Source organism: Melopsittacus undulatus, chromosome 1 (genome assembly GCF_012275295.1).
Source record: "Melopsittacus undulatus isolate bMelUnd1 chromosome 1, bMelUnd1.mat.Z, whole genome shotgun sequence".
NCBI classification, from domain to species: domain Eukaryota; kingdom Metazoa; phylum Chordata; class Aves; order Psittaciformes; family Psittaculidae; genus Melopsittacus; species Melopsittacus undulatus.
In genome coordinates this window covers 22893829-22908246 of record NC_047527.1, presented here as the reverse complement: position 1 = coordinate 22908246, position 14418 = coordinate 22893829, and the positions used below count along the sequence as shown (strand labels likewise).

At 40.0% G+C, this 14418-nt stretch overlaps 1 protein-coding gene across 1 annotated transcript; it reads right to left on the bottom strand.

Moving 5' to 3' along the window:
* Window positions 1–5513: 5513 nt before the first annotated feature.
* Window positions 5514–14411, bottom strand: RIDA (reactive intermediate imine deaminase A homolog). The gene is made up of 6 exons (XM_005150882.4): window positions 14296–14411; window positions 10600–10705; window positions 9993–10047; window positions 9143–9211; window positions 7976–8031; window positions 5514–7098 (listed from the first exon to the last, which is right to left on the bottom strand). The coding sequence occupies exons 1-6, from the start codon at window positions 14358–14360 to the stop codon at window positions 7036–7038; spliced, it is 414 nt and encodes a 137-aa protein (XP_005150939.1). The 5' UTR covers window positions 14361–14411; the 3' UTR covers window positions 5514–7035.
* Window positions 14412–14418: the final 7 nt, after the last annotated feature.

Here is a 14418-nt window from a genome sequence, read left to right as displayed (position 1 = left end):
TTACTATCAGAGTCTGTCACAGAGAATCACCACAGGTGGATGTCTCTCACCTGCATCTTCATGCAGAATTTCCATTTTCCCTGTGTTCCCTATCCAGCCTTGTAGACTACCATTCACTATAAGGAAGTCTCGTGTTTCCAACCTATTCTTGAAGGGTCTTCTGGTTGGAAAACAAGTACTCAGAGCTGGGATGGTCTGACACTATGATTCCTGCCAGTCATCCACTCGGGCACCATCTTTTAGCTATTGAGGAAGCCACCAAGACTTGTCATTTCACAGCTGCTGGTGGTCAACATATGCAGTTTCAGGGGCTGGCGGGGATTCCTCAACCTTCCTTTATCATGGTATAGTTGAGGTAGGAAGACACCTCTGGAGTTTTTGCTAGTCCTGCTCAAAGCAGGGTCAGTGGGAGCAGGTTGTCCTGTTGGGTTGTGAACATCCCCAAGGATGGAGACACCACAACTCTGGGCAGCCTGTTCCAATCAGTCTGTTGCTCTTACAGTTGAAAAAAAGGTTTCTTGCATTTAAATGTAATACCCTGTACTTTTTCCATGTGTTTCAGAGACAGCTAGTAACAAGGAATAGAAGTTATGTCTCTATGAACATGTTCTTGGGCCTGCTCTTCTATCAGCACAAACACTTTCTAATGTTATTGGGCTGGGAAAATAAAAAAGCTTTTATGGATTGAGCCACAAGCTACAGACATCAGTCAGAAAGAGGCATCAGAAAAAGCTTTACATGATAAACGTTTTTTGAAGTCAGGCTGCCAAGACTTCAAGCATTTGGAATACCTGAGCTGTCACCTCCCTGCCACAGAGTGCCTTCTGTACACAGCCAGCACAGTGGGATAATTTTCCAACAGCAGAACAACCCTTCAGCTTTCAGTAAAGGCTTTTTTCCAGGTTCCAATAACTAACTTCAAACCTTTGAAACCTCCAACCAGCATTCTATAGCATAATGAATACACTGTAGCTCTTTTTTTTTTCCATAGTACTACGCAATTTCTCTTAGTGCCTGGACTACCAGCATATGGAGCTGCTGAAGTGCATAACAAAGAGGACTGGAAGATGAAAGTGGCCATTTACCAGGCTGTAACTAAATGCAGAGGTTAGTTTTCCAGCAAATGGAAGATCCACAGGGTGCAGTGTCCAGGACCCAAGGGGGTGTCTGCTGCTCACTCTTCCATTTTTAAAAATAGTTGAATTGAAAGGCCAGTAGTACAATATGTGTGATGACTTCTGCAGAAACAGGGAGAAAAGGCCTTTTATCTGAATGTTTTAGTTTTACAAATCCTAGCATACTTAAAATACAGCTTCACAGCACTGCTGGTGATTAATAACCTGTCTTTAGCTGTGCAGCTCCTAATACACATTTTTGGTTTCTAAAATAAATTTCTAAACAAAGACATATATAAGCCTGTTCCCAAAGGAGAGGTCATCTATTATATTTCCCTGCAGTGCAGTCTTCAGGAGCAATATGCTTTCAGGGACTGCCTGGGGTATTTCCCAAAACGCTAAATAATCATTTTGGAGCTGAAGCTGAGTGGCAAAGCTTTCAAACAAATTTCCTGTGAAAACAGGCCCTCAATATAATTGGTGCTGTGGATCAGACAGAGAATAGAAATGTGTTTTGATGGTAAATATTGTAAAGAGACTATCTATGTTACTGGGGACTGTTCACATGCATAAGGAAGTAAAACATGTAGAAAAGGTCAGTTATCTAACAAGGGCAAGTGCATGTCACTGTTTATTACCTTTACTGTACAAAAGAACCTCACAGAAATCTTTACTCTCCCCAGAAAATTCTAAAATCCCCTCAAAGACCTACATTTTGTGCTGCCTGTGCACATCTGACTCCAGCTGACTTCGGGTTGTTTTAAATAATCTGATTCATATCCTTGGCGTATGAGCCTTTTGTGTACACTGGTATTTCTTGGCTTTATCACTAAATCCAAGGTTTTCTGCTGATCCACACTCTCCTGAACTTGTCAGCTTCATTTAATGTCACCTTCCTGTAGGCAACACCATAAACGTTAGAACCAAAACACATACTTCTATTTTTTTAAGGTGTTGTTGCTAGGTGGATGTTGCAGTTTTATTTTTTTTTATTTTTACTAGCTTCCTATAATAGAGATGTTAAAATGAGCAGCTTCTTCTAATAAAATCTATTGATATTAAAGCAGGAATTAAAATTTCAGACAGAGGTAGTCAGACTTTTTGTCCATATATGCAAATCATTCCATGACAAAAAGCCACGAGAGATGTACCATGTAGCTTGAAGAGCTGAGGAGTGGAGGAACCCAGGACGCCCCAAGAACTTCCACCTTCAGCTGCATCTCATGGTATGTTTCCTCCTGCAAGCTGGGAATTCCACCAGCACCTATGCCAGCACAGGCCTGCTCCCAAACACGGGAGATTTAATTAGCATGGGAGCCATGCTGCTTACCTGTGTGTTAGATCATGAGCTGCAGCAGCTATACTGAACAATATTAAAGCACAAACCAAGAGGAGTTCAGTAGCAGAGAACAGCAGCAGTAATAGCAACAGAGGAGGCTGCACTTGGAAACAGACTATAAATATACAAGGGATTCAAGAAAACTTGCTCACCTCAAAGTCACTCTTTCTGCCACTGTTGGTACAAGGAAGACAAGTGACAATACACATTCTTACCTCACTGTCCAACTTCTTCAGGTCATTAAACCTGAAAAGAATATAAGTCACTCAATGATTCAACAGTATCAGCTGTTCTTGGTAATCTTCAGTCCTTACATGTTCTACAATTACAACAGATGAAAGCTATTTTTCCTTTTCCTTTGTCAAATACGAAATATGTTTGATGCTGTCTTGAATGGGAGATGTTAAATCCCTAAATTACTACAAGATCAAATGCAGCTGATAAATGTATGCTGAACATCCCTGCCTTGAGAAATACATTTGGGTCTAGTAATCATAGTTTGTGTGCTCCCAAAGGCATAAAGGGCCAAAATACATGCAGTTACCTGCCTCTGCAAACCTGGGAAATCAGAGAGGTTGCCAAGGGCAGAAACTGGTCTGTGGATTAAACAGCTTTCTCATGTTAAAGGCTGAGGATATGCTTCAATGTCTGTGTTTACAAGATACACCTTGAGAGATGGCAATATACCTTAGTTGTTGGTTTGGTTTTAAATGTAATCAAAATACAAAATAATCTTCAAAAATGTTTATCAAAAACTAGACAATCTTCAACCCTTCACTTCATCCAAGGTAGAAGTAATCATTCCATGCCACAGGGAGCACTGGGGAAGACATTTAGAAAGAACAAACTTAATTTCCAAGCTGACAGGAAAGTTCTGGTAGGAATTTTGTTTCAGTTACAATGAAGATACCCCTAGAAGAGGTTACATTTCCAGGCTGTCAGCTGTATGCAGGCACACACTCGCAGGATCCCAGGAGATTCATGGCAATCTGGCTGCGATTGGCTTTTTCATTCAATGAGGAACTGCTTCCAGGTACAAACTGCAACAAGAGCAAGGTGCTTGTAGCAGAAGACTGAGGCAGTTTGATTTGATGCTTTAGCAGAGAGCAAGCTTTTATGAAAAGTAGGTACTGAAATTAATTTTTGCATTGTTTAATCTGTTGAGAATACAGTAAATTAAAGACATAAAAACTACGAAAAGAAACCTAGCAGAACATGCTGAAGTATTGCTTTACTTTCACACAAATAGAGGACCTGTTTTGTTGTGTTTTTTTAAATAACATGTGATTGAAACAAATTTTAAGTGGTGAAATTAGGATGCCCCGTGCTGAATTACAACTTGATATTTTGCATACTAGCTGTTCAGTCTAGCAAACAAAAAGAACAAAGTGTAGCTTACCTCACCTCTGGTTAAAACAGCATTTATTAAACGTTTGTGTACTTTGGTGAACTAAGATGTGATAGCCACGATACTTGCTTTTTATGGGAGAGAATGATGGGACTTAACCTTGTTGTTTTAAATAATAGAATCAAATAATACCACTCTGCTTCTCTATGGAAGGCTCATGATTTATGTTGAGAACTTACGTGCTATGGCTGTAAATAAGAGAGTTTTTTTCAGTTATTCTAGAATTCCTGTAACTGAAGAATACATATTTAGATCTGAGCCATCCAAGAAACTGTGCAACTGGTCTCCACCTAAAAAATCAAAGAGCCAAAAGTGGATTTTAGTTCCAGACCTTTTGCAGAATGGCACCTACTTCCTGATACAAACATTTTCAATGGAAATATGTGTTGCGTCTTGTTAGCATGCATTTTTTTCAGGTGTTTCACTTACATTTCAGTCTCAGACCGGCCCTTACTGTAGAAGGCAATAGTGTATTTACATCACTTCGCACCACTGAAGTCACCCACGGGAGTTCTAGACATGACTTCTACCAGCAAATGAACAAAAGAGCACACAAAAAATACAAAACTGCCACCTAGTGTCAGGTTCAAGGTTGGCAGAGAGGCACTATAGTAAGGCAGTGGAGAATAATGTGAGAGGGATAAAGGGACAGCCATAGGGATTACAAAAGGCCAAACTTGGCTCATGTTCAACACTGTTGAAATCTGCCTAAGGTGAACTTTAACTAAATCCGCTATAATAAGTTAAATACATTCCACAAAGTATGTGAGCAAAGCTGTAACAGAGAAACACAAATACAAATCAGGAATCTGTTTAAATGTAACCCCATTTAATTTCATTATTCCTGATTATTTTTAGCTGACAAAATGAAGCAACATTTGCTTTGTGTTTTCTAGAAAGTCATATTCATGTTAGTACTGATCATGGTTTTTCTTACTTCTTGAGTAAGAGCTGTAGAAGATGAACAACATTAATAGTATAGCCAAGGAGAGAAACAGAGCAAAAGCCAAGGCTAATAAAGTTTACATGCAAAAAAGTCAGGTACCTTTCAAAGGCTGTTGATTTTAAGTTCACTGTTTGAAATACCAAGCATTATCCTGCTTCTAATAAAAATATCTACCATTTTGTCAAGAGAAAGGAAGACAATGCTATAAAAAAAACCCATAAATTTGTAAATACTTGCTGTGACAACCTCATTGTTAATCTTTTTTCTATATAGATACAATTTACAAGCTTAGTAAAAAGCAGGAGAAATGGTCACATCACATCTATAAGGGGTAAATAGGGCTGACTCTTCTCACAACTTTTCAAGTGGTCATCTGGTATATGCTAAAGCAGTAACAGGAACGTGTGACAAATACAAAATATAGTTACTGTAATAGCACAACTGAAGTAAAGGGAGCTAGAAAGCATAGGAGACAAGCAGGAAGGTAAGGAACCATAATTGGGATTATTCCAGTTTATCCAAGGTAGCTGAAAGCTTCCTGTCTTGGAGGATTATTTTAATTCTTAGACATTAGGATATAGATAATTCAAACCAAAAGAATAGACTGTTATTTCTTATTGGATAAGCAAGATAGATAAGGATTTTTTTGTAGTGCGTATCAAAGCACGATCAGGAAAAGTTTGTTCCCAGAATAGACCAACACAGTTTTGAGAGATGATTATAATTTATTCTCATTAAACAATGTTTTTTTTTAGTGTTTTGTTTTAAATCAAAAGACAGTCAAAGTTGAACTGCTATGAAAAAGGTTACAGGCAGATAACTACAGCTAATTTATAAAGTTAGCACTTCAGAAAAGCATAATTGCCTTATTTCCTGAAGCTGTTATTAACTTCAACCAATTTAACCAATTGCTTCCATATGAAGAAAATATGAATCTCAATAGTAATCTATTCTGTGAAGAGTTCAAGCCAGTTGATAAACAAATACAGAATAATTACCCAAAAATGAAGATGTACGCTAAGCAATTCAAGCGTTGTTTTCCCATTTCTGTAATTTTCTTTCCTATTTAAAATTGTTACTGAAACCCTTCTATTACAAGTCGTTAGTTTCCCATGTTCAGATCAGTCATACTATAATTGTCATCCATTCATCCAGATGTGCATTTTAATACCTGAATATCCAGTGACCATCATAAAGTAAGGGCCCTGTCCTGCAATCAAGCTCAGCTCATTTTAGCAGGACTCCTGGAGGTTTCAGGGTTTGCTGGCAGACAACTCGCTGTAAGTGTGTATTTTACAGGATTCAAGGCCACAGTCCAGAGGAAAGCACCTCTCCTTGGTAAGTTCTGGACAGGCTGCGTCAATGGGCTATTGTACGAGGTTCAACAAGGCAAAGTGCTGGGTCCTGCACTTGGGCCACAACAACCCCATGCAATGCTACAGGCTTGGGGAAGAGTGGCTGGAAAACTCATCTGAAAAGGACCTGGAGGGTGCTGACTGATGGCTGCTGAACATGAGCCATCAGTGTGCCCAGGCAGCCAAGAAGGCCGAAGGCATCCTGGCCTGTACCGGCAATAGTGTGGCCTGCAGGACCAGGAAAGTGATTGTCACCCTTTACTTGGCACTGCTGAGGCTGCATCTCAAATCCTGTGTTCAGTTCTAAGCCTCTCACTAAAAGACAGACATTGAGGTGCTGGAGCAGGTCCAGAGAAGGGCAACAAAGCTGGTGAAGGGTCTGGAGCACAAGTCTGATGAGGAAAGGCTGAGGGAACTGGGGTTGTTTATTCTGGAGAAGGCTCAGAGGGGACCTTATTGCTCCTGAAAGGAGGATGGAGAGGAGGTGGCTGGTCTCCTAAGTAAGATGCAATAGGACAAAAGGTAATGGCCTCAAGCCGCACCAGGGGAGATTTAGACTGGATATTAGGAAAAATTTCTTCACAGAGAGGGTGACTGTGCATTGAACAGGCTGCCCAGGGAAGCAGTGGAATCACCATCGCTGGAAGTATTCAAAAAATGCTTAGATGGTGATATGGTTTAGTAGTGAACTTGGCAGTCGTGGGATAATGGCTAGACTGAATGATCTTAAAGGTCTTTTCCAACCTAGCTGATTCTATGAAGTTTACTGATTTCAATTGTGTGACTGCTGGTAGTCAACTGTAGAAATATCATGGAAGGGAAAAGTATTAAATCTAATGCTGCCTTTGTAGAATAATTAGTCTCTATTATAGTCAGGCTGAAGCATCTTGGAGAGGTCCCTGAATGGCAACGGCTTCAATCTCAACTCGGGCACCCTGTTAGAAAACAATGAAGAAACATATTAAAAAATTAATGTATCTATTTTATGAAGCAACTGGATGTATAACACAACCTTGTACCAACAGAGTGATATTTAAGGGAGGTAATACTGCTGATAGAGGTATTATTAATTTAGCGATGTTAGGTAATTTTGAAAACACACTTTACTCTTAAGTATCATAAAATCATAGGTTAGGGTTGGAAAGGACCTTAAGATTATCTAGTTCCAACCCCACAGCCATGGGCAGGGACATCTCACACTAAACCACGTCACCCAAGGCTCTGTCCAACCTGGCCTTGAACACTGCCAGGGATGGAGCATTCACAACCTCCCTGGGCAACCCATTCCAGTCCCTCACCACCCTCACAGTAAAGAACTTCCTTATATCCAATCTAAACCTCTGCTGTTTAAGTCTTAACCTGTTACCCCATGTTCTATCACTACAGTCCCTAATGAAGAGTCATGTCGTCCCACCCCCACCACCAGCATCCCTACAGCCCCCCTTCAGATACTGGAAGGCTGCTATGAGGTCTCCACGCAGCCTTCTCTTCTCCAAGCTGAACAGCCCCAACTTTCTCAGCCTGTCTTCATACAGAAGGTGCTCCAGCCCCCTCATCATCCTTGTGGCCCTCCTCTAGACTTCTAGTATTATAGCCATTTTCATAAAGAAATGTATCTCTCATATTCATATCTCATATAATGTGTAGGAAAAAGACTGGTATACTTAGAAAAAAAACCTAAAGACTTAAAGGGTCTTCATTAAAATAATGACAATTGAGGCTGTTCCAGAATAAGAACAATTGTCAGAATGTTTCAGATGTAAGGCATTTCAGAAAAATCAATTTTTTTTTGTAGGCAGAAAAGGCACTTACTTTGGGCAAAGCAGCAACCTGATAGGCTGCTCTGGCTGGGAAGTTTGTCTTGAAAACTGTAATTTAAATAGAAACATCCATCAATCATTTAACTTTACCCGATGAAACACAGTTCAAGGTTATCCGTATAAAATGCAGACATTAGAACAGTTTCAGGTTCAAGGCTACAAGACATTCTTCTGTGGCAGCTACTGGTTCCCCTTGGTTTTTATTCTTTTCTGGTCACTGACTGATTTAACATCTCAGCAAGTTACCACCACTCATCAGAAGCCAGCTACAGTTGTGATCTAGTGGCCAGTGCTAACCCACACTGCTGTTGCTGCATGGCCTTGACATCAACTTGGCTGAAAAAGAAAGATTAAATCAGAATGGTGATCATCCAGTTACAAACACCAGGGAGTAGGTGAGGGCTCTTTCACAGAAAGAGCAAGAGAAAAACAGGTCCCTGCCAAAAAAGTCATGAGCAAAGAACCCAGATGTGCATAAAGTCAACAGGGGACCAACCTTACTTGTGGACCATAACCAAGTCTTCCATTTCCTTCCAGAGAGGGACCACATTTTCCCTGGTCTTCCTCTTACCATCCATGTACCTACAGAAGTTTTTTTAAGGTTGCCCTCGATGTCCCTGACTATATTTAATTTAATTCTCTCAGGGGTTTAGTTTTTCTAACTCTACCTTTAGCTCCTTGGACAATTTGTTTGCATTCCCCCCAGGCAAACTGTCCTTGCCTCCACCCTCTGTAGGCTTTCTTTTTGTCTTTGATTCTGTCCTGGAGCTCCTTGTTCATACACACAGGCCTCCTGGCATTTTTGCCTGTCTTTTTCTTGGTCAGGCTGCATCAGTCCTAAGCGTGGATCCCTGAATACTAACCATACTGGGGACAATGTAGCAGAAGCAAGAGGTATGGAAGATCAACCTGAAGGGATAGCCGGAGTTGATCTTCACACAACCCCAAGTTAGTGGGATGGTATGACACCAATCCACAAGAAGTGAGGCTGTGCTTGATCTGGTGTTTGCAAATTATTATTTATTTTTAATGTTATATTTCTACTGGAATCTCAAAGAATCTGGAACTAGATCATGTGAGACATTAAAACACTGCTTAATGCGAGTATAATTTGTTCCACAAGCCATACTGGTAAAAAAGAAATAAAAGAGTTACTTACACTGCTTGTAAATATCATTAATATCATTGAAGTCCTTCATATCTGCCATCAAAACTGTAGTCTTCACAACTAGAAATTACATAATTCCAGTTATTTACTCCTCTGACTTGTCTAGAGAAGTTGAAAATCTCTTACTGTTATTTCATAAATTTCTTTCACATATTCTAAACAATTTGAATATTTTTGCAAACAGGTATTGACCTTTAGAGCTACCACCTAGAGAGCTCCCTCAGAAGTCTGAAGACCTAGTATACAACAAAACTTTAGGGAACTAGACCTTCCTGACCAGCTCTGAAAATATCTGGTTTAAATTTCATTCTAAGAGTCTAAATTTCTTCTAAGAGTCACAGAACTGATAAGCAGATCAATTAAAAAAAGCTGTTGTAAGCCAACTGTTGGCAATAAATTACATCATATAATATCTGTTGCCAAAAGAAGTCCATAAAAGGCCTGAAAATACAGATATTTCTTATCCATGACTCCCCAGGCCACCATTAATCCTGGTTTGGCTCCATTATTAGTATCCTCCCCCAAAAAAGTGCTGAAAGCACCTAGAATACTAACACCATAGATTCTGTAGTCAGCTGCACTCCTGTCTATACCTGACCTTCCCCAGTTAGAGTTAAAATATTAGTACCATGGGCAAAAACTTTTGGTGAAAGGCAGCTTTCCATTGATACCTATCACAAAGACTTTCATTTTGATTTATTTCTTTTATTTTTTAACCCAAACTCATGAGAACAACTGAATGTTTAGCAAACAGCTTTTTATTTTTTTTTAAGGTCACTTGATTTTTTTTCTTTTAATCCAGATAAAAGCACTTGTTTGCCACCATCACAGCAGCACTTACCATTCCCGTAGTCACAGCCTGCAGCTTTCAGGATTTCTCCCATGTTTTTTAGAGCCTAGTGAAAAATAAGCCAAAAATCTTTTAACTACCAGCTGGGTTGTATTTAGGTAAATATGTAAATGTGAGTTGTAACTTGGTTACATCTATGTTATAGTAGAGGTTCACCAAGCAAATCTTCAACAGCCCTCCGTGGGTAAGCAAAATCAAATTAATAAAAGCAAGCTTCCAATAATACACAAATATTAAAACATCTATTCACTGGAGCTCATCATAAGCTTACAACCATCTCACCATTTTACCTCGCACCACCTATTTTGCTGCTGCAGGAACAGATGTTTCCCTGATTCAAACCAGGGTTTTTACTGAAGTCTGAACATGAACATCATTCTTTCCTATTTTCCTACATGGAATACAGGTTTGTCCCCTGACCTCCAAGTGGTTTGGGTAGAAAATGATAGAGTTAGGATGGAATTACTTTCTCCTGCTTTTTCCTCATCCTGGAGGGTGTGAAATATGCTCTCCAGGTCTCTTCAATTTCTCGTAAGTCCATGTTTAACTAAGTACATGTCAACTCGATTATGAGTTCCTTTGTTAGAAGACATCTTACCTGCTTAGCTTCTTCCTTTGCCCCTCCAGAGACAAGCTGCCCAGTGGAAGGTTCTATACCTATCTGTCCCGCAATGTACATTGTCCGGTCTACCAGCACTGCTTGGCTGAAAACACAAGTGACATCTTAGGTTTAATGTTTCCCCATCAAAACATTTAATTACCTGAAAGCACATTACACATCGTCTTCAGTAGTTCATAATAATCTCAGAAACACAGAGGTTATGCACACACATGTCCATACACAGATTCATACTTTCAATCTGTTTATGCCTTTGGGAAAGCTGGAATCCATGGAAGTGCATAGCTCTGTTTTTGAGGAAATAAACCGTTTCTTGCAAAAACACAAGGTACAAGTGCGGCAACACAGCACTAAATTCAGCTACACAGCTTCCACACTGAAGATAGCACAGAGGGAAGGCAGAGTAAATAAACACAGGTTTTGCACCTCCTAGTTAAATACTCCATCCTAGTTTGAGAACAATACCTTTCATTCACATCTCAGCTGCAGAGCAATGGAAAAAAGAGAAAAAGAAAGAAAAAACAAAGGAGAGCCGATTAAAAAATTAAATGTTTTTATTTCTCAAACAGGCACCATGATAGCGAGCTACAGCTTTGAGGTGCAGTATTCCTCCAAAGTCATGAATTTGGCCAGGCAGCAGAACACCTTGAATATTCCATTTCCAGAACTGTCACTCCCTTCTCGCTAAATAACCCAAGTGACCCACTGACTGGGTTTATTCAGGAGAATGCAGAATTGAAGCTGTTTGCAAAACACACAGATATAAATGTCAGGTGTGTTTTTGCTGGAGTAGAGTTGGCAATTATTAATGTCTCTAATTACCACAAAGAGATTAAAAGATCAAAGCAAAGATTTAAGCTACCTAGCAAATATTACACAAACAACATCATTTACTTCTCTTCAGCTGGCAATTAAAAATATTTTACAAAGAAGTTAGAAAAAGATTCTTTTGAAAGTGTCTGTGGTGTGTCAGCACCATTTTTTCTTATCGTTTCCTATTCCACAAGAAAATGCGTTAACAAGCCTCTCAAGTTAACACGAACTAGAGTTAGGCGCCCCTCTGAAGTATCTAAATTAGGAAGTTAGCTTCCCTTTAATGTCTATGGGAAAAAGAAGGGTACTCTTCCAGAGAACAGTTTTACTACACCTCTTAATTGAGGTTGACTCAGCTGGGTTGTTCTAACCCCTTTACTTCATGGGACCAACCTAATTTCGGGACTCAGTAAAATGATTGCTGTTAGGCAATCCAAACATCACTTGCATCTTGCCTTTTACCCGTCTTACATTCTTCTGTAATTTCATAAGGGGAAAAAAATAGCCAGTAATATCTGATATGGTAAATATCTTACGTGATGATTATTTTCTCTATCATTGACTAACAAACCTGGAGTAAATCATGAAACTATACCATTTAAAGAAGATAAAGTAGTGAATCGTTTTCTAGCTGATAGAAAATGTGTGTAAGAACCAAACACATGCTTTATTTTTTTTCCTACCATGTCCTGCTTTGTTTGAGGCACAGGCCCAGAGACCACAAACTTCTGTTTGAAGCACAGAGAACCATGCAACAAGAAGGTATGAGCTCTCTAATAAATAAATACTGACAAAGAAATTATAAATAACTGGGAGGAAAAAAGCTGAAGCCTTCTGATACCACTGTCAGATCACCATCTGCAGCACTTGTGTTGGGGCCCCTTCTCTGCTCCTCAGTTTCCTTCTCTTGGTACACTTACCAGTGGAAACCTCCATTCACTAAGATCAATAACAATTCACAAAATATAAGGGTATACATTTACTGCAGTCAAATGCATGCGCAAAGCTCAGAGAAGCTTCATCTACACAAATCCCAATCACACTTTAACTGCAGAGGTATCCTATAACTAGAGTCAATCGTAGCTACTCATTAACCTCCAATTCAGCAGAGTGAGAGTGTCCCTAAAGCACTTCAGGTTTCAGTGTGCCTAAGTATATAACTGGATGGACATTCCTACATTACAACATCATCCATGAGAGATGGTGTTAAGAATCATGCTCTTTAAAGCCAAGGACTGCAAAGTTAATCAGATCTTTACAAGAATGATTGTTGATTATTACAAGAACAGTATCTCTGCTGCGTCTTTTAAAAGTTTAATAACATTAATGATACACATAGATACACATATGTGTCTATATATCTATCTACCCATTGACATCAAGGTACTGGAAATTCGATGCAGTACAGGAAATACAAAAATACAGTAAAAACAGGTCACCAAAAAGCATCTGCTGCAGCAGAAGTAGGAATGCCGCTCATACATCTCAGTTCTTCATTCCATATTCAGCCCTCATTCCTTTGTTACCATGTTCAGACTCCACAGCAGAGACATAGCAGTTAGCTCTTGTGCAACTTTTGCTCACTGGACTTTGACAGGCTTATTGAAAACTGGTAAGCTAAGTTAGTGATAAACTTATTGACATTAGACCCATTAGAACCCCAATTGACAGGCTGCATAACATGCAGTATTTAATCCAGAACCCCCAATAAGCACAAAATGTTGGAGTGCAGTTAATCCACACAGGAGAGCTATGTTGAAGGCTAGGCCAGTACAGCCAAAGAACTGTTGTCTTCCCATGTCTTAGAGGTTCTATGAGTGGTGCCAGTCCCTTGGCTGCAGTCCATGAACGATTTATTGTTAACAGAAGTCAACCTTCATGTCATGCCTCTCTGCTTCTACACTTCGCGTTTCTCCAAATTCATAATTCCTATAGAGTACACACAGTTTGAAGCTCAAAAAACTCAGTTTCAAAGTAATGGGGATGAAAATGCACCTGAAAGGCAGTAAGATACTATACGTGGAAAAGTTTAAACCAAGAGTCTGTATTTATACTGGGAAAACAAAGCCTGAAAGCATCATTGAAAATTCTTAGAAAATGCCCTGGTAAAGATTGCTTGATACTTTAATCTGTAAGAGTCTTCTATAGCTGCTGAATATTTTTTTCACATCCAAATAGCAAAGAAAAACCTTTCTTCAATTAAAACTGGGGTTTTTCTTCTTGCATTTGTAACCATTGCAACAACTTACTTGTGAAAACATTGAGCAACATCTCACCTATTTTTACAGCAGCTAGTTTTAGATTGAAAAGCATTTATAACCTGCTAGCAGACATAATCAAAATAAGAAAAGATTTGCAATTCCCATGCAGTGAACTCTCCAACTGCAAAGCACATCCTGGATTTGGCTCAGCCTTCGCTTTCTGTGACCTCCTAAATCAGCATTCACCGCTAACTCCTCTGTGACACGTTTTTTTTTAATAGGCAAACCATTTACATTAAGAGGAATAATTCTTTCTGTTTTTTCCTAATTTACTGCTTTTCAGTAATTTCAGAATTATTTTCCTAAACTGACTTTCTGAGACATTTTAAAGCCTCACCTAACATGGTTAGGACCCCCTTGCCGCCTGCCAGGCTGCAGCCCGCCGCTAGCACTGCGGACCCGTCCGTGCTGTCAGGCCCCCGGTGCTACTGTGGGGGGGGGGGGGTGGGGGGGGTGGGGGGTGGGGGGGTGTGTTCACCCCCGGCACAGTCCCAGGGCTGCCTGACAGAGCCCCCTCCAAGGACCTGCTCGAGACCCACCGGCAAAACCTGCTCCCGCTCACTTCTGCTTGTACCAAGAGCTCTCCCTCGCTAAGACATACCTGTAGGGCCCCAGCGCGGCGGGAGCCTTAGCGGTGCTGATGATTTTCTTCACGATCGAAGCCATACCTGACACTACCACCACTACTACTACCGCCCTCCCTCAGCACCCCACCACTACTACC